We start from the raw sequence: 21,752 nt of genomic DNA on the forward strand, positions 1-21,752 counted from the left end.
TGATTACTTGATCCAAAAGCCCCGGTATCACATACCGAGCTCTTAATCACCGGTTTTCACCGATCCTGGGCTTCAAGAATGGTCGTGTCCTTCTAGCTTCCATAGTTGATCCATGAAAACCCGGGAAAATGCTCCAAAAGTGCAATTTTCTGTAAAACTCAACCAAAACTACGAAAACACTAGAAAACACAAATTAGTAATAAAAGTGGCCCTAAAGAGCCATAAACACTACTAATTATAACCACGGGACGGGGGTAAAATACTATATAAATTGGACATATCAAACTCCCCCAAGCCAAACCTTTGCTTGTCCCTAAGCAAAGAGCTCATCAATGAACATATAAAACATGCCTCATCCCCAATAAACAAAATCAAGCACAAATGATTCAAAATAAATCTAATGAACATGATTTAATGTCAATCAATCTCATTCATCGAATCATCCTTCATCCCCAACAATTGTCAAGTAAAGCAAACCACATGAGCATATAGAATTCAAGACTAGTGCTCACACACTCAACTCTCATTTATGTGGCGAGTAAAAGATGTACTCAATCGCTCTCCAACCAACCCCTTTATTTGTGAACAATGCCCTCCCAACTCACACTCTCGTGTGTTTAAAACAATGAACGCTCAACCTACTAGTCGACTCGAAATATGTCAAATCATAACTTGCATTGATAAACAACACTTTCACATTCATACAACTCTTATGCACAAAGGTCGGAAGGTCTTTAAAGCTTGTAATGTAGGCTAGGGTAAAGGGTAGGATAAATTTAGGAAAATGTGAGAGTAAAGCCATGCTCAAGGGAGTCATATCCTAATAAAACCCAAGGTCACAACAAGTGATGACCTAAACATCTCCAACCACAACTCAACTCCACAAAAGTTCACCAAACAATCATATATACAACTAACACAATCCCAACACTTACATATTCACTCACAAAATATGATTATATGAAATAGAGTGAATTAAAACAAACTTTGAACCACTTATTCTTTTTTTTCCTTTCTTTCTTGAGCAACCTTCAAATAGAACATTTGAACATATGAAACAACTTTTTTTTTTCTTTGCTCTTTTTTTTTCTTCTTACCTCATATTGGAAATTTTCAACTTTGTAACACAATACATCAATATTTTCCAATCATAATATCAAAGAACAATCACTCTTCTTTTATTTCCACATTGTGCAAATGATATGCACACCACAACTCCCTCACCTCACCAACTAATAGCTCCCCCAAGCCAAGCTTGGGACTAGTAACCAATGGGGCTCATATAGGCTTGTAATGTGGCTAAATAAACAATAAAATGGCACAAGCAACAACATGGGTAACAAGAAGGGAACAAATGTATCTAATATCGTTTGAAGGCTTCCTAAAAGAACAAATGCCTTTGTCCTCCTCAATGTGCATAATATTGAGCTATATAAACATTACTAATAGTTGCAAACCAATACTCAAATTCATTTACATGCCAGGAACTAACACACATTCCTAACCAAATCAAATAGTCAAGCACTATATTCACAAATAGTTGGCAAAATTGACGCATGTTTAGGAATCCAAACAATTAAACTTCAAATCATGATCAACAGATTCATCACAAAGCTCATTATCATATACCAAGAATCAAAACAATATTTTCTAAGTATAGGACATAGGGAAGCATGATTTATATTCATTGGAACGTATTTTTGATTTTTTTTTTTGTTTTTTCAAATTTTTTTGTATTTTTTTTCATAAAGGAAAGCAATAAAAACTCACTAGGAAAGCAATAAGTAGAGAAAAGAGAAAGAGAGTTACCATATATACAAGAAATCTCCCCCAAGCCAAATCAAGCAATGCCCTCATTGACTTGGGAAGGTAGCTAGGAGAAGCTACTCCTCATCATCATCCATCCTCTCGTACCCTCCTTCATAGCTAGAGCCGGCACCACCCTGGCTCGTTCCAGCACCACCATAACCCGAACCACCTGCAAAGTAGTTACGGTTCACATTTCCCCCCATACCCCCAAAAGGAGCATCACCCCCATATCCATGGACTGAAGAGTAGTCCACATAAGTACCAAATGCTCCGGGGGTGGAATACCCTCCTTGGGGGTATTGGAACCAGTCGGGAACTAATGCCTAGGGGGGAATAGCCCCTCGGCGTGCAAAGTCATCGTACATGGGGTATAGACCCCTCCCAAGGTTCCTCTCTATATGACCCACCCGACTATCCAAAGTGCTTAACCTAGAATCTAGGTTTTGCACAATGCCCTCTACTCTCAGTTGGCTCCTAAAAGCCAAAAAGTCATAAGGGGCATTGGGGTCGATGTTATAATCGACCAAGGAGGTGGGTATGCCATAGGTAAAGGGTGGGGGTGGTGGGTAGTGTGGTGAATGGTGTTGGGGGGAATGGTCCTGGGGTGATTGGTGGGGTTGTGGTGAAAGGTGAGGTTCTTGAACCTCGCCTTGACTGTTTATCTCAAATGTGTAAGAAGGCTTCCCCTTATCAAATTTGGTCAAGGCGGGGTTGGGTAGGGTAAAGGCTTGGTCTCTCCTACCCGATTGCTGGTGGACTATCCACCAAGTCTCACCTCCCATGGGTTGCACCCAGTTTAGGCTCCCTAAATAAGCTAGGTCCATGAGGGTTGAGCCCACTACTTTCCTATGCCCATCCGGGTTCCAACCTAGGTGTTTGATGGCAATATGGGTCACTAACCCCCCAAAATAGATAGGTGCCCTAGACCTACCCGTTTCGGCCGCATTGGCCGCCCTTTGAAAGTGATTGGCAATCCTATGAAGTATGTTTAATTTTTCAGCATTAGGGATTATATAGGATTCCAACAATTCTAATTCATCCCTACTCACGTTTGCCGGTTCATGCCTCCCAAAAATAGTGAGGCCGACAAACCTTTGCCAAAACTTTGGGACGGGATGTTGAATCCACGTCCCTTAGGCGTGTTGGAGGTTAGCCAAACCCTTCCCAGTGAGTCTCTTGTAGACCACAACAATGTGGTCTTGGGAGGGTTCGATAGGTTTATCCGATTTTAATTCAAACAACTTCCCAAATTCTTTTAGAGTTAACCGCACATCGTTGTTTAATAATCGGAATTGTACATGAGTGATTATAGCATTCATTTTAATAACATTAAAACTAGAGATAAATTCTAATGTTAAATAATCATAAGTATCATGATGTACTTGGAAGAAACCACTCATGCCTATACCCTTAAATAATTTCTCTATCAAGACCTAATCTAGATAACGTAGGATGATGAACAAAACGGGTTGAGATTACCTGCCTCTCGATGAGATTGAGCATCCTTGCCCGTTGTTTCGCCGAGGTGATAACAACCTCATCCCATCCCGGTATTTGAAGCTCCGGGTCGACCATTGGTTGTTGTTTCCTCGAACTTTCGCCCCTTTGTTGTCTAGAATGTTTGGAAGCCATATGTAGGTGGAAATTTGGGTATTGAAGTTTTCTCTCTCTAAGGGTTAGAAGAAATTATGAGATAAAGTGGGTGGAAATGTAGAGGAAGGTGTGAGGATTGAGAATACGTAAAAATTTTAAGGTATTTATGGGTGAATTTGAGGAGATCTTGGAAACAAAGTGAGGTTGAAGGTTTGAAAATGGAGGTTTTAGAGAGAGAAGGTGTGAATGAGGAAGAAGAAGTAAGAAAGAAAAGGAAAAGAGAAAGGGAGAAGGAGGATTAAAACCTCCGGATAAATAGGCGCGCCCGATCGGGCAAGCCTTGCCCGATCGAGCGAAGGTAGTTCCTTCTGAAATGTAAAGTGCGCGCCCGATCGGGCGACCTCCGCCCGAACGGGCGCGAACACGAACCTTAAAATTGCCAAATTGCTCGCCTGATCGGGCGAGCTTCGCCCGATATTTCTTTTTGTGGCACTCGATTTCTCCAAATTTCCGCCCAATTGGGCGAAGATTCCCTTGATTTTTTTCCTCACTTGTGTGCCCGATCGGGACTCCTTACCCGATCGGGCGAAATAATGCTCCGATAAAATCAATATTTCGCGCCCGATCGGGCGAAATAATCTTCAATTCTGACCCTTAGGTGTGCGCCCGATCGGGCCCGTACCCAATCCTGGAGCTTCTCTTTTCTTCGCCTTTTTCTCTTGAAACCTCCGTACTTTGTGATCTAAAACCTATACAAAACACTCACGAAAGGTAAAATTTCACTCTCCTCACCTCTCTAAAAAGAAATAAGAATAAAAATAATGAAAAAATTAGTCTAGAAAGCAAGAAATACGGGTTGCCTCCCGCAAAGCGCTGGTTTATCTAGGTCCTACAAGACCCTCTTACCACATTGAAGCTCAAAGTGAATCGGAACCGCTTAGGTGAAGTAATTCAACTGCACCAATCGTAGCCCCCTCATGATATAGCTTGAGTCTTTGGCCATTAACCTTGAACTCGTTACCATTTTCGTCGAAAACCTCCACAGAACCGAACTTATTGGCCCATTTTACAATTAAAGGACCCGACCACCTTGACCTTAACTTTCCTGGGAATAGTTTAAGTCAAGAGTTGAACAGTAACACTTTATCACCCTCTTTGAATTCTCTCGGAAGGACCATCTTGTCGTGCCACCTCTTTGTCTTCTCCTTGTAGACTCAAGCACTATCATAGGCCGTCAACCTAAACTCATTGAGTTGGTTAAGTTGAAGTAACCTCTTTTCTCACCCTAGTTTGGCATCCAAATTGAGCTCCTTAATAACCCAATATGCCTTATATTCCAATTCGACCGGGAGATGACATGCTTTACCGTACAAGAGTCTATACGGAGTAGTACCTATAGGGGTCTTGAATGCAGTTCTGTACGCCCAAAGGGTGTCATCCAACTTGTCGCTCCAATCTTTCCTTGACTTTTCCACCACCTTCTCTAGAATGGCCTTGATCTCAAGTTTTGAAACTTCAACTTGGCCACTAGTTTGGGGGTGGTAGGCTAAACCTGTCCTATGGTAGACACCATACTTTTTGAGGAGGGTGTCTAACTTCCGCTCATGATAGTGAGATCCTCCGTCACTTATTATCTCTCTAGGCACGCCAAATCTTGGAAAGATGGTCTTCTTGAAAAGTCTATGGACCACCTTGGCATCATTGGTAGGAGTAGCGATGGCCTCAACCCACTTGGATACATAGTCGACGGCGACAAGAATATAGCGGTTCCCTTTTGAAGAAAGGAACGGTCCCATGTAATCAACACCCCAAACATAAAAAATTTCAACTTCTAAAATTCCTATTTGAGGCATCTCATGCCGCCGCGAGATGTTGCCAGTCCTCTGGCAAGAGTCACAAGCCTGCACAAAAATGTTAGCATCCTTAAACATTGTAGGCCAATAAAAACCCGACTCATTAATCTTGGCCACCGTTTTAGTGGGGCCATGATGTCCTCCATATGGTGAGGTGTGGCAACTAGTAAGCACACCATGGACTTCCCATTCGAGAACGCACCTGCGAAATAATCCATCTGCACACTCACGAAACAAAAAAGGATCATCCCAAAAATAATGCTTAGCATCAGAAAGGAATTTCTTTTTTTGTTGGTAGGAAAAGTCAGGGGGTAGAGTACCACCCACTAAATAATTAGCAAAATCGGCATACCATGGGTGTTGCTCTACAATTGCATATAGGTTGTCATCAGGGAAAGAATCATCTATAGGAAGAGAATCCTTACCCTCATCATACCTGATACGTGACAAGTGATCTGCCACTACGTTCTCTGCTCCCTTTTTATCTTTTATTTCGATATTGAAATCTTGGAGCAAAAGAACCCATCGGAGTAGCCTTGGCTTTGATTCCGCCTTAGCTATCAAGTACTTCAACGCTGCATGGTCAGTAAAAACAATGACTTTAGAACCAATAAGATATGATCTAAATTTTTCTAAAGCATATATAACACCAAGAAACTCCTTCTCCGTAGTGGCATAGTTGACTTGGGCTTCATCCAAATTTTTGCTTGCATAATAAATATCATGAAAATCTTGTTCTTTCTTTGTCCGAGCACGGCTCCCAGTGCAAAGTCACTAGCATCACACATGATCTCGAAAGGAAGATTCCAATCGGGAGCACATATGATGGGTGCCAATATCAAAGCCTGCTTAATCCTGTTAAAAGCCTCAAGACACTCATCAGTAAAAATAAAAGGAACATCCTTGAGCAAAATCTGAGTCAGTGGTTTAGCAATTTTAGAAAAATCTTTGATAAAGCAACGATAAAACCCCGCATGACCCAAGAAACTTCTAACTCCCTTAAATTAACTGGGGGAGGTAATTGCTCTATCACTGAAATCTTAGCTTTGTCTACTTGTATGCCCTTATCAGACACAATGTGACCTAGAACTACTCCCTCTGTCACCATAAAGTGACATTTCTCCCAATTTAGAACTAAGTTGCATTCTTCACATCGTTTCAAAATTTTAGCGAGATTAATTAGACATGAATCAAATGAAGAACCATACACGCTAAAATCATCCATAAAGACTTCCATAATAGACTCTATGAAATCAGAAAAGATGCTCATCATACAACGTTGAAAGGTAGCGGGTGCATTACATAAACCGAAAGGCATTCTACGATAAGCAAAAGTGCCATAAGGGCATGTAACAGTTGTCTTTTCCTGATCTTCAGGGTGAATCGGAATTTGGAAAAATCCCAAATACCCATCCAAATAGCAAAAGAACTTATGGTTGGCTAACCTCTTAAGCATTTGATCTATAAAGGGAAGAGGGAAGTGGTCCTTTTTAGTGGCGATATTTAGCCTACGATAATCAATACACATACGCCACCCTGTTACAATTCTAGTGGGAATTAATTCATTTTTTTCATTAGTGATCACATTCATCCCATCTTTTTTAGGCACTACCTGCACAGGACTTACCCATTTGGAGTCAGAAATAGGATAGATAATACCTGCATCAAGTAGTTTCATAACCTCTTTCTTGACTACTTCCTGCATGTTAGGATTTAATCTTCTTTGGGGTTGAATGTAGGGCTTATAGTTATCCTCTAGATGTATTGTGCATACAAAAGTCAGGGCTAATACCCTTGAGATCATCAATATTGTACCCAATAGCCTTCTTATGGGTTTGAAGAACCCCTAGAAGTTGGGAAGTTTGTAGGTCATTAAGTGCAGTACTGATGATCACGAGGTATAGTTCCTGTTCATCTAGAAAAATATATTTTAAATGAGAAGGAAGAGGTTTTAGTTCAGGTTTCTTGACCTCTTCAGGTTTCGATTCCTGAACTAAATTTACTACCTTCATTGTTTCCTTGGGGCTTAACTCTTTTAAGGAAAGAGCTCTTTCAATATCCTGTACCTCATTACCCCAAACGCTTGCATTGTCTTTAGATAAATTCCCGCAGAGAATTTCCTCCAGGGGATCCCTCGCAAGAACCTGTGGCAAGCTATCATCACAAATATCATCCATTATATCAATTATATCAATATAACAATAATTTTCCTCTAGCATAGGCCCTTTCAGAACTTTCCCTAGATTAAAAGTAACATTATCATCACCTACACAAAGGGTTAGTTTGCCATTTTTCACATCAATAATGGCTCCTGCAGTATGGAGAAAAGGTCTACCTAATATAATGGGTATTTGCGTATCCTCTGCCATGTCTAAAACAACAAAATCAACATGAATAAAAAATTTATCAACTATGACAGGGATGTCCTCTAAAATACCTAAGGGGTATTTTGCAGAGTGATCTGCCATTTGCAAAGTTATATTAGTAACTTTTAATTCTCCCATATTAAGTTTAGCACAGACAGACGATGACATAACACTGACACTAGCACCCAAATCACACAAAGCTTTATCAATAAAAACATTCCCTATATGACAAGGGATAGAAAAACTACCGGGATCCTTTAATTTAGGAGGGGATTTATTTTGCAATAGAGTGTTGCACTCCTCTGTGAAAACTACAGTTTCTACTTCATTAAAGGCCCTTTTCCTAGTCAGAATGTCTTTCATAAATTTAGCATAAGCAGGAACTTGAGTGATTAAATCAGTGAAAGGAACTGTTACCTACAGGTTTTTCACAACCTCTAAGAACTTACCAAATTGTTTATCAAACTTACTCTTTAGTTGTCGATTAGGGAATGATAGTTTGATAACCGGGCTCTGCACATCTCCTCCCTTATCATAAGATTTACCCTGCACAGAAACATTAGTAGAGTTAGTATCTATTTGTAGCCCTGCAAGGTTAGCAGGATTAGCGTTTGGGCCCGCCTTTTTACTTTGCCCCTTGCTGGTATGCTGCGCCCGATCGAGCCTACGCTCACCCGATCGGGCGCGCTTCTTCCTTGATGTTGCTTTGCGCGCGCCCGCCCGATCGGGCGTATGCTTGCCCGATCGGGCCCGACTTCTTCTTCGAGGCTTGGGTTTCGATTGGGCTCGATTCCTCGGCCCAATCCGGATTTCCTCATTGGGTCTTGATTACTTGATCCAATAGCCCCGGTATCACATACCGAGCCCTTAATCACCGGTTCTCACCGATCCTGGGCTTCAAGAATGGTCGTGTCCTTCTAGATTCCGTAGTTGATCCATGAAAACCCGGGAAAATGCTCCAAAAGTGAAATTTCCTTTAAAACTCAACCAAAACTATGAAAACACTAGAAAACACAAATTAGTAATAAAAATGGTCATAAAGAGCCAAAAACACTACTAATTATGACCACGGGACGTGGGTAAAACACTATATAAATTGGACATATCAGGCAGCGGTGGAGGGGGCGAAAAACAGAGCAGCCGAAAAAAAGAAAGGGGAAGGGGAAAAGAAAAAGAAAGAAAATAAGGAGAAGAGAGAGAGAAGTTTACCTTGGGTTTTTCTCCACTCTGAAAAAAGTTGATTTGCCTCATAAGTGGGATATTTATACCCCTTCTCTACCAATCTCTTTTTCCCTAAACTTCCCTCTTTTAGTTTTTCCTAATAACTTCCCTAATAAAACTTGTTAAAATTAAACTTTCTTAAAATAAAACCCCAACATTTATAAATAAAGAAATTAAATAAACTTTCCTTTTATAAAAATATTAGTTAAAATACCATAATTAAGATATTCAAATTATTCAAATACTTTATAAATACATATTTTAAAATAAAATACGTATAAAAATACGGGGTATTACAACTCCTGCTACTACTGAATTGTTTTTCATCGAACCGTTGAAGTTGAGTTTGAAGGAGTTGAGAGGAGGAGCTTCCCATGCAACTAATTGTGGGTTAGGGTGATTTGATTTGTTCAATTGCCAATGCAAAACTTTGAACAATATAATAGATACTACATACTCCGTATCTTTTATAATAAGTAACCAACAAGAAAGTGATTTTTTTTTTGACACGACAAGAAAGTGTAAAGTATAAAGTATAGGTCTGTTCTCTTACGTTGAAATTCAGTTTAGTTCAGTTCATTTCAGTTCAATTCAGTTCAGCTCAGCTCAGTTCAGTTCAGCTAAGCTCAGCTTAGCTCAGTTTGGTTCAGTTCAGCTCAGCTTAGCTCAGCTCAGCTCAGTTCAGCTCAGCTCAGCTCAGCTTAGTTCAGTTCAGCTCAGCTCAGCTCAGTTCAGTTCAATTCAGTTCAGCTCCTAATTTCCTTCTCTTATAAAATATTCATTTCAGTTCAGTTCAGTTCAGTTCTCTGTTTGTGCTTGTACTGTGCAATTTGTTGTTTTGAAGTTGTGTGCTGGGTTGTTGTTGCGGTTAGTGTGAGTAGTTCATTTTTTTGCATGATTGTGAATTTAGTTACATGAGAAGTTCATGCATGACTGTTGGAGTAACTGTGGGTAGTTAATTTTGTTACCCTCACTGTTTTGGGATGGTGGTGTTTGCTAGAAGTTGATTTCTGTTTGTGATAAAACTAGTATTTTTTGGACATGTAGGTTGTTTGATAGAAGTTGATTTCTGTTTTGGGATGGTGGTGTTTGCATTTGTTGGAGTAGTTCATTTTCCTATATGTTTCTTGCATTGGTGGAATTCACAGTTGATTGGTCTATTCTGGTTGTTGACATTGAGTCCCCTGCTGCTTTTTTCAACCTTCACCTACTTGGCATGGAAGTGTTCAATTTTGACCCTAGTATTTTGTTTGTCATGCATTGAGTCCCTTTTTTGTTAATGCATATCCCTTTTGGCTTTCCATATGATGATGGGACTCATCTGATAGTTACTTGGGCGGTCTGGATGCTCCATAAACCTTGTCAAGCTGGTTTTTGTTGAGGTACCAACACTCACTAAAGCTTTGACTGAAAACACACCCATTCTGATGGAAATAATAGGTTCTGAAAAATAAACAAAGACATAATTAAACTTGTAAATGTTTGTTTAATCATAATATATGAGCTTGACTGATTACATGACTGCCAAATAAATGAACCATTTGTATCTGCCAAAAGTACACATAACCTACACATAATCTAACTCAAAAAGTTGTTTGAATAGGAAAAGGTTATGTGTGGCAGTCAATATTGAGTCCCCTAATACTACCCTTCCAAAAGTTATGCACATTTATCAGTCTGCATCTACTTCCATGTGCCCTTCACCATCTCCTGTAATTGTGACTGTGTCCAAAAAATGGACAACCTAAGCAATGAGACCCCTGTCTACTTCAAGTAGTTGTGGTAGTAGACCTTGGCTGTCCAAACTTCTTTTCTTCATGTGTGGGGGAGAGAAGTTATTACCACCTTGCTTTTCCAGTATCTTAATCATGCAGGATTGAAGTGTGATCCATGTGTACTTGTTTAGTATTGGATCAAATTCTTGAAAAGCTCTAGCCACTTCCTTGATTAAGTCATCTAGATTCCTTGGAAATGATTGATATTGTAATGATTGAATCACACTAAAGAAGCCTAAATCTAAAACATTTGTTTCTAGTGACTGAGCTGGTTGGGATATGAATTGAATGTTGAACCCATGTGCATGACAAGCTGCTTGAAATTCTTCATCCTTTGGTACCTGATGAGGCCTAGAATTATCCCATTGTATGATGATGTCCTTTGGTAACTGTTGTTGCCATTTTTCATAGATTGTTGGGATGACATGTGTTAGCAGCATCTCCCTTATGCACTCTTTTGTGACACTTTGAATTGCCTTTGTCTCTAGAGTGCCTGCATCTCTGTTCTTGCTTTTATTTTTGGCTCTTTCATACTTTACAAAAGGAAAAAGGCCATATTTACCATCATGTATCATGTTGTTTTCAGCATCAAACAATGGTTTCCCTATCATTCCCATAAACATTGCTTTGATCTTGAACCTCCTTGATTATTGAGCCCTGTATGGATCATCTTCTGTTGGCAGTAGGTAGAAGGTTCTTGTTTCTGGATTAATGTAGAACCATTTCTCATCTAAATGTATCCAATGTTGCATATCAGTGAATGTTGGGTCCCCTACTGCTGGTACAGGGTTTATTAGACTTAAAACCCATTTAAGTCTTGACACTTTGTGCTTCTCTGTCAATGCTGGGTGATTTGTGTTTGTGTGTGTTCTCAGCCTGCCTTGCTGCCTTAGCCTATTAAATGTTGTTTTGGGTATTTTCAGTGCAACAGCATATCCCCTTTCAGTTGTTCTTTTGTACAATGGTACAGATGTCAGGAACTCATCTGTGTATTCTTTTGCTTTGCGTCTTGTCCTACCTAATTTTTTTGTATTCACATCAACAACAATACCTTGTGCTAGAGAATGTTTTATTACCTAAAACCATCTTGTTGTTGTAGATTTGTGCACTGAATGTTTTCTTGCCAAATTGGCTAAAAAGCCTCTTGGCAGTGAGTCCCCCTCCATGTGCAACATAATCTCCTCAACAATTGCTCTTTTCTGTTCTACTGTCATCTCTCTTGTTGGTCTGCAATTGTGTTGTAGCTCTTCTTAGTTTGCATCATCATCTGCATCATAGCCATCTGCATCATTATCTTCATGATGTTGGTCTTGTTCCTGATCTGAATCTGACGACATTTGATACTCTTCTTGGATGAATTGTTCTTCGTTGAAATCATCTTCCATGAGATGGTCCTCTTGAATTAACTCATCTATAAGTTCGTGTATGAACTCTGCCATGAGTCCCTTCTCTTTTTTAAATTTTTCAGGATTGTTTTTTGGTGATGAAGTGGCGGCTGGTGGTTTTTGGACGGTCTTCAACGGAGCCTATTCTTGTAATTAATGAAGCTGCATCTACTAACATAACTTTAGGAATTAGGATTTAACTAATCAACTTTTAGACGGTTGTAATTTGTTAGGGCTGCCTGTATTTTGGATTTAGTAAACTAATTTCTGATGTGATTGTACTTGAATTAATTCTCCCCCCTCCCCAATTCCCCTAAAAGTGTTCTTTTGAAAATGAGGAATTGGAAGGGAAGCCCTGGTTTATATAGGGCATTTTGTTTGAATTGAATGCAAAAATTTAAATTTTGGGGGAAATTGGTTAAAAATTTGAAATTTGGGGAGATTTTGGGAGGGAAACAAGGTGGGCAAAAATATTTCCCACTACTTTCATTTGCTGCCAGGAAATAAGGGTGGGAATTTCCCACTACTTTCACAAAAGTACAAGGGGTTACAAAAGTCAAAAAGGGGACCACAACTATTCCCTCCAATTTTATCTCCTAATTACATACCCTTACTTTTTCTAATTCACCCCTTAAAAGTTTTGCCTCGACCTTCGCAAACACCCTCAAAGTTGCTAGTAAAGTGGACAAGAGGTAGTATAAAGGAAAGGAGGAATGTAATTTTGGAATACCCAAAAAGGAAAGTGATGAGTCATGTTTATATAGAGTTTATAGGCACGTTTACGCTAGTTTTATAGTTGCTTTTTGAGTCTTTTGTCGCTTTTTAGGTCGCAATTGCATAGGTTGTCCATTTTGTATTCTATTACGCTTCGTTTGTGTTTTCTTAATGTTTCAGGTAGTTTCTATAGCTATTTGCACGCTTTCGGAGTGGTTTTGGAAGAATCGGACAATGAAAGGATGAAAAGTCGATAAATTGAGTTTATTATCGAAGATCTCATGTTTGTGGATGTTGACTATGAGGATTTTATGCATGATAAATAAAATTAGCATCCACAATGATCGTTATGCACTTTTCGGAATTGAATTTGAGTTAGAAACGAAGTTAAACGATGTTTTACAAAGTGGTAAAACTGACTCTTATTCACTCTTTTGATCATAACTTGAGTTTTACAGATCGGATTGAGGTGATTCAAATTGAGGTAGAAACTAGACTTGAAGATCTTTCCATTGATAGGTCACACGCCCCTATAAGATTCCTAGAACGCGAGATACAGCCCTTTGAAGTCAAGCCTGCGAAGCTGCCAACCCATCGCCCAGTCATCGGGCGATGGACGTGATGTACGCTCGAGCGTGGGCTGCTGGTTGGGGCGATGGTTTTCCATCGCCCGATGGTCGAGTGTCGTTCCGACCATCGGCCACCCATCGCCCGATGGGTGGGGTGTGCGCGCAAGCCACAAGAAATCCTACATCGATTATAACTCTTTCAATCGACCAATCATATCACGACTATTGTAATTGCTATTTTTTTTATTTTATTTTATTTATTTATCTTAAGATTAGTTTTAGGATAATATAAATACTCCAAGGGATTTTATTTCTCCCTGAGGCTTTTATATCTTTTATTATTTTTACGTTCTTTTGAGTTTTCTCTTGAACCCTAGTTTCTCATGGCATCTCCATGGATTCTTCCATGGATGATTCTTGGGTTTATTATTTTAATTCATTGAGGTATTTTATTTATATCTCTTATTTTTAATTATGTTTAATTCCTTAGATCTAGTTTTAATTATTTCTTCCATGTTTGAGTAGTTTATTTCTAGGGTTTGGGAATCCATGTTTATATTATGAATCTTGATTGATAATTTTAATATTTTGATTATTGATTTCTCTAATTGATAGTGTTTTATTGTTAATCTTGCAACCTGATCAATTGTTTGATTAATTTTTGTTAATAAGAGTTTGAATTGAAAGATCTTACTTTTAGAGGCATACCTACAATTAACAATTCTAATTATGTTAGCGACCGAACTACATATGTTGAATTGAGAGCGTTAAGACCCGACCGTAGGCTTAGCAATTGCTCTAGATAATTGATTGATTGAATTGTTGTTGATATTTGATAGATTTAGAACTATAAACATGGTGAACCATAACCCTAGGTCTTTTTAGTAATTATTTTATCCCTCTTTTAATTTAGACTATTTTTCTATCCCAATTTCGTGACATAGTTGAGTTTCTCCATACCTTAGAAGTTAGATTGAATAACCATCTCTCAGTGGATTCGACCCTACTTACCCTACTACATTGTTAGTTGGTTTTGTTAGGAATTTATTTTTGACAGGTGTACGACAACCTATCAGAAAGCAGGAATGTAAAAAAGGGACGGAGGGAGTACATAAGAAGATTTTGAAAAGAAATCTTCTCAAAGCCCATTAAGGAAACAAGCCTAGCTTGAAGGAAACCCTAATACACGTGTCAACCACGTATAGGACATCCGATCTTCCTAGGTTATGAAACCCTAGGAGCATGATCTCCCACTTCCCTATAAATACCCCATCGTTTCATGATGGAAATGCATAACACACAATTTCCAAAGGCACTCTGCCCAAAAATATGATCTTACATCTCTCTACTTTCTCTCTCTAAAATTCCATTTTTCAATCACTAACTTGATCGTTAGAGGCGGAATTTCGGTAAACTAGAGACCAGTTATTTTGCAGGTGTTTAAGCTGTACGAGTGTTGCATCCCGGATCTGTCTCCCGCGGCAATCCATACCCCCCTTCAGGTTATCACAAAAATCCCTGAAACAGAACTAATCTTGCTCTTAAGATACTTCAACCCTTGAATTTTCTTATTATTTTTTTATCATGTTTGTTGCCTTTTATCTTTCTATGTTTTTTTTCTTTTCTCAAGCAAAGCTTCAAGTGTTGAATTTTTGAAGAAAATCTTCAACTCATAAACGTTTAATCTATAATAAACAAATAATAACACCAAAATAATTGCAAATTCATATCTCAAACGTTTAATATAGCATAAAAAAAAATTAATAACATCAAAATAATTGAGAATTCATATTGAACCATGTATATTAATTTTTCAGGAAATAAATAAGATTATAAGTTGTAATTTTATTTTTTATTTGCTAACATATTATCAAAAGAATCATTATATGTACTAATGTACGTACCCCTGTACATATTTCTTTAATTAATTACTTTTTTAATCTATATATTTCTTTAATTATTTCTATGATCTAGCTATTACTTATAAGGTTATTATAATGAGAAATTACTTCTTATAAGTTTATCAAAAGAACTATTACATAGTAAGGATTATTATTTTTAAAAATGACAAACAAAAATTTACTACATTTCTTTCATTTCATTGTAGTTAGCTGGTTGACATTGCTTTCTTTACAAAAGTCTTGTGTCAATCTCACAATGGACGTATTTCGTTTACAACGAAATATGTTGATAAATTTGTCAAACTCAAACAAATCAAAATTCATATATTTGATCGAGTTATCAACTATAAAATCATATAAATTATATTAGTTAACAAAAAAAATTATTATTATAGTTAACATTTTACATATATAAAAAAACAATAAAGTATAATTACCCCAACATTAGATAGGAGCGAAATGTTGAAATTATAAACATTTACATGACGTTAATACATTTTTGTTCCAAACAATTGTCCAATATACCTAATTATTAGATTAAATCCCTGAATCTAATTGATTAGTAATAAATCTATTATAATCTATCATTTTTTATTAGTTGTTTAATCAATATAAAACAAATTATATTAATTTTATTCTACATTAACAAATTACGTCAAATTAAATATGTATTAACAAACGAACATCATCAATAAAAATTCAGTTCATTGACCCAATAACATATACATATTATAATGTGATTAGGGCTGGCAAACAGGTCGGGTCGGGTTCAGGTCGACCTGTTTACATAAATAGGTAAACAGGTCAAAAAATCAAACCCGTACTCAAATTGTTTATAAACGGGTTGACCTGAACTCAACCTGCCTTAACCTGAATTTTTTTTTTATCAGGTAATTTCCTTAACATGTAATCTTTTTCAATAAACCATTAAACCTGTAATTTTTTAAAATTAACATGTAATTATTTTTTAAAAAATAAACTGTAACATTCAACAATATAAACATATGAAATGCAAATCCAAACTTCAAAGCCACAAGCATATATGTCAAAAAGTTCCAAGGTTCCAAACTACTTCCAAAGTTCCAACAATGGCAAATAAAGGTATCTGTCAAATTAGGTTTGACTCCCCATAGACCATAGCAGCTGCTAGACTTTGAGGTGCACTTTCCGGAGAACTTGGTGTATCACCTGCATCATCAATGACTTTCATCGACATAATTTTTCCACAAAGATCTTGCCATATGTGATTAGGAATAAATTAAATAAATAATCAATTAAACTCACGACAAATGCATACTTAGAATCGCATAATCAGATGAAGAAATCAAATAAATTTGCATAACCTCACTCATAAACTCATGAAAAACAGTGGTATAAACAAGTAATCAAATTAAATCTCACTCATAAACAAGTAAACAGTGGTATAAATTATAAACAAACTTAAAATCGCAAAAAAGACTTAAGAATCGCATGTTCAATGAGTTCACCAGGAACAAGGCTATCAGATTAAGAATAAACTAACTAAAGGACTAACTCTACAAAAATGCAGACTAAGAAAATAACACATGCAGAAATAAATCACAAATGAACAACATAAAATCGCATACAAATCATACATAACAACAAAAAATCGCATAAACAAATCAAAGAAATCATAAAATCGCATAATCAAATAAAAGAAATTGCATAAACAAATGAACACATGAACAAATGAGCCTATAAAAAAGACTGAAAGAGAATGAAATTACCTTGAGAATGTTTGAGATAAAGCTTCAAGAAATTTTAATGGCAAAAGATTGAAAATAAGAGAGAGAAGAGAGAGAAAGACTGAAAGTTGAGAATGAGTGAAAGCGGCGAGAGAAAGAATGAGAAAGGTTTTAGCCGTTTAGGGTTTTAGACTTTTAGGCTTAGATAGTTTGGGCTTGGCCCATATTTTAAACTTAGTACTTAAGTTAAGCGGGTTGGGTTTGGGTTGACCCGACCTGAAACCAACCCAACTAATTAAATGGGTTTAGGCGGGTTGGTTTCGAGTTGGGACTTCCAACTTGAACCCGACCCATTTAACTTCAGTTCGGGTTCAGGTTGACCCAATTACATAAGCGAGTTTAAAATCTCTTTCAAAACCCGTTTATTTTGGGTTAAGTTCTAGTCGGGTTATCGGGTCAGCTTTTGCCCGCCCTAAATGTGATGAGTTATATAAACCTAGGTCAAATATAAATTCAGGGATATTCTAGGTAAATCATGAAAGCTGAATATTGAAACTAATTTTTGAGTCATATTTTGATTTTGTATTCGGATTTTAAATTATTTCAATATTTATTAATGTTGCCTTGAATTAATATATTAGAATGGTTTGAATTTTTCAAATTGTCTCAACGTAGTTGAGATCATAAATGAAAAATCCTAATAAATGAAAAAAAAAGTAGAGTTGATAGTCGAAAATATGCAAAGATTAAAATTTAGGGTTTGTAAATAAATACATTCGTTTCTCCAAATTGCAATTCCACAGGAATATAGACAAAATTGTCGAATTCGTTGGTGAGCCTTACAAAAGAATAATCCTAATACAATCTCTAAGATTCATAAGTATCAAATAATATAATATATGATTACAAAACATAATAACAAATATATTCTAATAACCTTGTAAAAAATATATTCACATAATATAATATTCTATCTCTAATAATAATGACTATTGTAGTTATTATAGAAGCATGAACATTTGTACGTATAAGCAAAATGCGACTTTGATTCGTCTTACCCCAATCTTTTGGTTATTGTACATATATGTACCGGATTGTAATAGATTATAATATAATGATTTTTTTTTTTTACAATAGAAAATTACAATCAAACAAACTCATAAATAGTTCAAAAGGGTAGTACGACATTTCCTAGCAATATTATCTGCCCTTTGCACTTGGTCCCTCTGGACCTTTAGAATTGCGCACCTCTGAAAAGAAGCACCAATTTCCTTAATATCTTTTTATTATCCAAGAGATCAAATTATCCTTACCCGTTTTGTCTTTTAGGTTGTTAATAAGCGCAACAGAGTCCGAAAGAATGAAAATCCCTTGCTTACCTTTCGCCCTATCCCATTTCATTGTGTAGACACCCATTTGTGTCTTCCCAAAATCAAACCCAGTGATGAGTACCTTTCGCGTCGAATCATAATCGAATGAAGTGAAAGTGTGGAAAGTCTAGTGTTGCGGATAGTTTTAATTTCTTTTCTCTTCTCTCTGTTTTTGAAAACTTATTTTAAGAAAACAACCAATCCGGTTTGGTTGGTCCATGATATGGGTCCAATAGTAGTGTAGTTGGATGGGGCTTGACAAGAGCTTTCCAACGATATATTATAAGCCCAATTTCGATGAATATTGAGGAAGTTATGACCAATTTACTAAACTGGGCCCGGTTTGAGCCTTGTATACGACCCAATGATCTAGAGGAGGGCCTAATATAGATTTATCATTCCTAATGCAATTAGGAATGGTTTTAGTATTCTAGATTCTTCTAGAAGGTTCTTTTCATTCCTAATTCAATTAGCATTGATAAATTGACTTTTGTTGACTTTTCAGAGTTTTAATTAAAATCAAAAAGCATTTTTGAAGGAAATACGATTTTATCCTCCTGTATGACAATTTTTATCTGATTTTAAGAAAGCGCGTAATTTTCCAGATCAGCGCCAAACGCCAGCTGTAGCGCCTGGCGCTAACGTTGGCGCTTGTTGGGTTTTTTGTGCGCCAATACTCTGTTTTGATATTTTATCTTTTTGGCTGATTTTCTCTATAAATAACGTATTAAAAACTCCGTTTTCGATAACCAGTTTTCACCTACAACCAGTATTGACCTACAACTAGTTTTCATTCTCTAATCGTTCACCATCTCTCTCTTTTTCTAAACTTGCTTTTTACATACAAAATTCCGCATTCATTAGATCTAGAAACACCTAGCCATATTCGAAGTCGCCTTCACCCTAGACGTGAAAGGTTTAATTTCTGAGGAGGTACGAGGCATCCAAGTAAGTGCTTTAATTGTTTACATTGTTATTATGCTATAGAAATCATGTCTAGGTTGTTATTATGATTCCTAGTATTATGTTAGGGCGTTTTGGTCTTCCTAGTATCATGTTTAGGGTAACAACTATAATTTCTAATATCAAATATGACAATTGTGATTCCTGCGATGCTTCCTATTTTCTTTCCTAATATTTATGATTGTTAGTATCATGTTAGGGTTAAAGATTTGATTTTTATTGCTTAGTGACATGCTAGGGTTTGTTATTAATCTTGTTAGTATCATGCCTAGGATCTTGCTATGCTTTAACATTATTATTATTATTATTATTATTATTATTATTATTATTATTATTATTATTATTATTATTATTATTATTATTATTATTATTATTATTATTATTATTATTATTAATTATGATTGTTATTATGATGATTATTATTATGATTATACTTTATGATTTTATGATTATAATTGTTATAATGATGATTATTTTTAATTATGATTGTTATGATTATGATAATTATTTTTATTATTGTTATGTTGCTTGATTATTTTTGTTGTCATTGCTTGATCACACCTTTTATGCATGCTTAAAGGGAATTTGTATTTGTAATCACGCTTAATAAGATAATTAATAATCTTGTTTAGGGTTAATTTGATTATAATTCAAGTGATCGCCAATAATAGATTTATTTGTGCATTAAATCAACCAACATAGATAAACAGGTTTAGGGTTAAACCTATTGATTGCATGTTATTCAAAAAGCGCACATGAATACGATCAGAATAAAGTAGAGGACTATTATTAGGGCAGGTTCAATCTCTTTTAGGTTGGATTTGTACCTTCATCCCCGAACCCTTATTTGGTTCAAGACCTTATGCAGTTGACGATCTATTGGATCGTTAAGGGGTGTAACCTTCACCCTGTGAACGGTTTACAAGTTCCTAAAACTTGTTGGCGACTCTTTTGCTCTATCTTCTTCCCTTTTGGACGCCACCGTACTTTAGTGTATGATCACAGTGGGGTTCAAGCTAGGGGATTAATGCTTGAAATTATTCCCTACACATTGCCTCTAAGCAAGCCCATGCCTCACAATGAAGAGCCGAGGTTGCCACTCCATGCATGCCCCCTCACTTACCTCATTACCGTGACTACTCCCCATGGTTGCCCAACCAATCCCTGCTCTTGTTGTTCTCTTGTCCCACGAGCCATCCACAGCCACAATGAAGTTTTCGAAGCCATCTTGTTCTTTTCCCAATTGCACAAAATTGAAACCCGGGGGAAGGTAGGGATCACTCCCAGGCCTGTTAATACTACTAGTCCTATCCCCATTGCTATGGAAAAAGGTATCATGATCTTTCATTGCCAAGTTGATGAATTCCAGGACTAGGCTTGCTCCCCCATTTACCCCATTGAAGCTTCGTGCATTCCTCGCCTTCCAAGGCCCCATAAAGTAGCAATAAACCTAATGCCACGGGTACCATACTTACCATCCTCGCTATAATACAGCAGGATATAGTGCTGGATCCAACTTCTTACAGAATTGAAACCAATAGAATCAGAGCAAATTTCCAGGGAGCCTTACTCCCAGACCTCCTTTGCTAGATTACATAGCCTAAATAGATGTTGGCTATCTTCCTCGTCCACTCCACAAAACTCACAAGCCTCCTCGACTTGTATGCCTCTTTTCGCTAAATTGCCTTTTACCGCAATACCATCATGAAACAGCTTCCACAGGAATATCTTCCATTTAGGTTGGATATCCATCCTCCAGACAAGCTTTAAAATCTTCTGCTCCTCTAAAGTAAGCGCCAGTTGCTCTGTTCCTTATTCCTTTACAAGGAAATAGTAACCTGTTTTAATAGTAAACTTGCATGATGGATGGTATTTCCAGTAAAGGAAATCATCCTCCATAGAGCAGGGAAGCTCCATAGCCAGAATTGACCTTGAACTATTCCAATCAAAACATTCCCTAACTTTCCCCACCTTCGACAAAGCCGAATCCTTGTTAATAAAATCACTAACCTTCCAGCTTAATGACTCGCTCAGAGTCTGATTCGAGTTTGCAACTGGAATCTCTCCATTGACCCAGGGCATTCTAATAGCTCTGATGCTTTCCCCATTTCCCACTTTCCAGGCAAAACCTTTCGTGAACCCTCTATGTACTCTTCAGAGCAAAAGCTGTGGATTCAGGTGCATTCTTGTTGCCTATTTAAATAAGAGGGCATCATTAAGAGTTGACGTACCCCTTATACTTAGGCCTACCACACCCTTGGGGAGCTGAACTGTTGTTCTCTTCACCCAGTGCATACCCTTGTTTCCATTATTGGCCCACCAAAACCTAGTGATAAGGGAGTCAATTTTGTTTGCCACTCCTTGTGGGAATTTCAGACATTTCATGACATGAGCCGAAATACTAACCAAGACTGTATTGATTAAAACCAGCTTAGCGGATTGAGAGATACGCAAGGGGGCCCAAGAGACCACTTTCTGTGACACTTTATCAACTAGAAATTGAAAGGAGGAACTCTTCTTTCCCTGT

General features: G+C 37.2%; 1 protein-coding gene and 1 long non-coding RNA gene across 2 annotated transcripts; both read right to left on the bottom strand.

The window, feature by feature from the left end:
• Window positions 1–10,586: 10,586 nt before the first annotated feature.
• On the bottom strand, window positions 10,587–11,240 carry LOC110700758. The gene has a single exon (XM_021878357.1). It carries the CDS (start codon window positions 11,238–11,240, stop codon window positions 10,587–10,589), a length of 654 nt encoding a protein of 217 aa, XP_021734049.1.
• A 4,621-nt stretch (window positions 11,241–15,861) lies between these two features.
• Window positions 15,862–17,071, bottom strand: LOC110700817. Its single transcript, XR_002507282.1, has 2 exons — window positions 16,935–17,071; window positions 15,862–16,374 (listed from the first exon to the last, which is right to left on the bottom strand). It is a non-coding gene; the product is annotated as an uncharacterized LOC110700817 (long non-coding RNA).
• Between the last annotated feature and the right edge of the window lie 4,681 nt (window positions 17,072–21,752).

This window comes from Chenopodium quinoa, unplaced genomic scaffold (assembly GCF_001683475.1).
Source record: "Chenopodium quinoa cultivar QQ74 unplaced genomic scaffold, ASM168347v1, whole genome shotgun sequence".
Classification (NCBI taxonomy): Eukaryota; Viridiplantae; Streptophyta; class Magnoliopsida; order Caryophyllales; family Amaranthaceae; genus Chenopodium; species Chenopodium quinoa.

Bases quoted from the DNA above. Each gene is read 5' to 3' on its own strand.
- LOC110700758 (XM_021878357.1), bottom strand. From the start codon at position 11,240: ATGTTTATGGGAATGATAGGGAAACCATTGTTTGATGCTGAAAACAAC.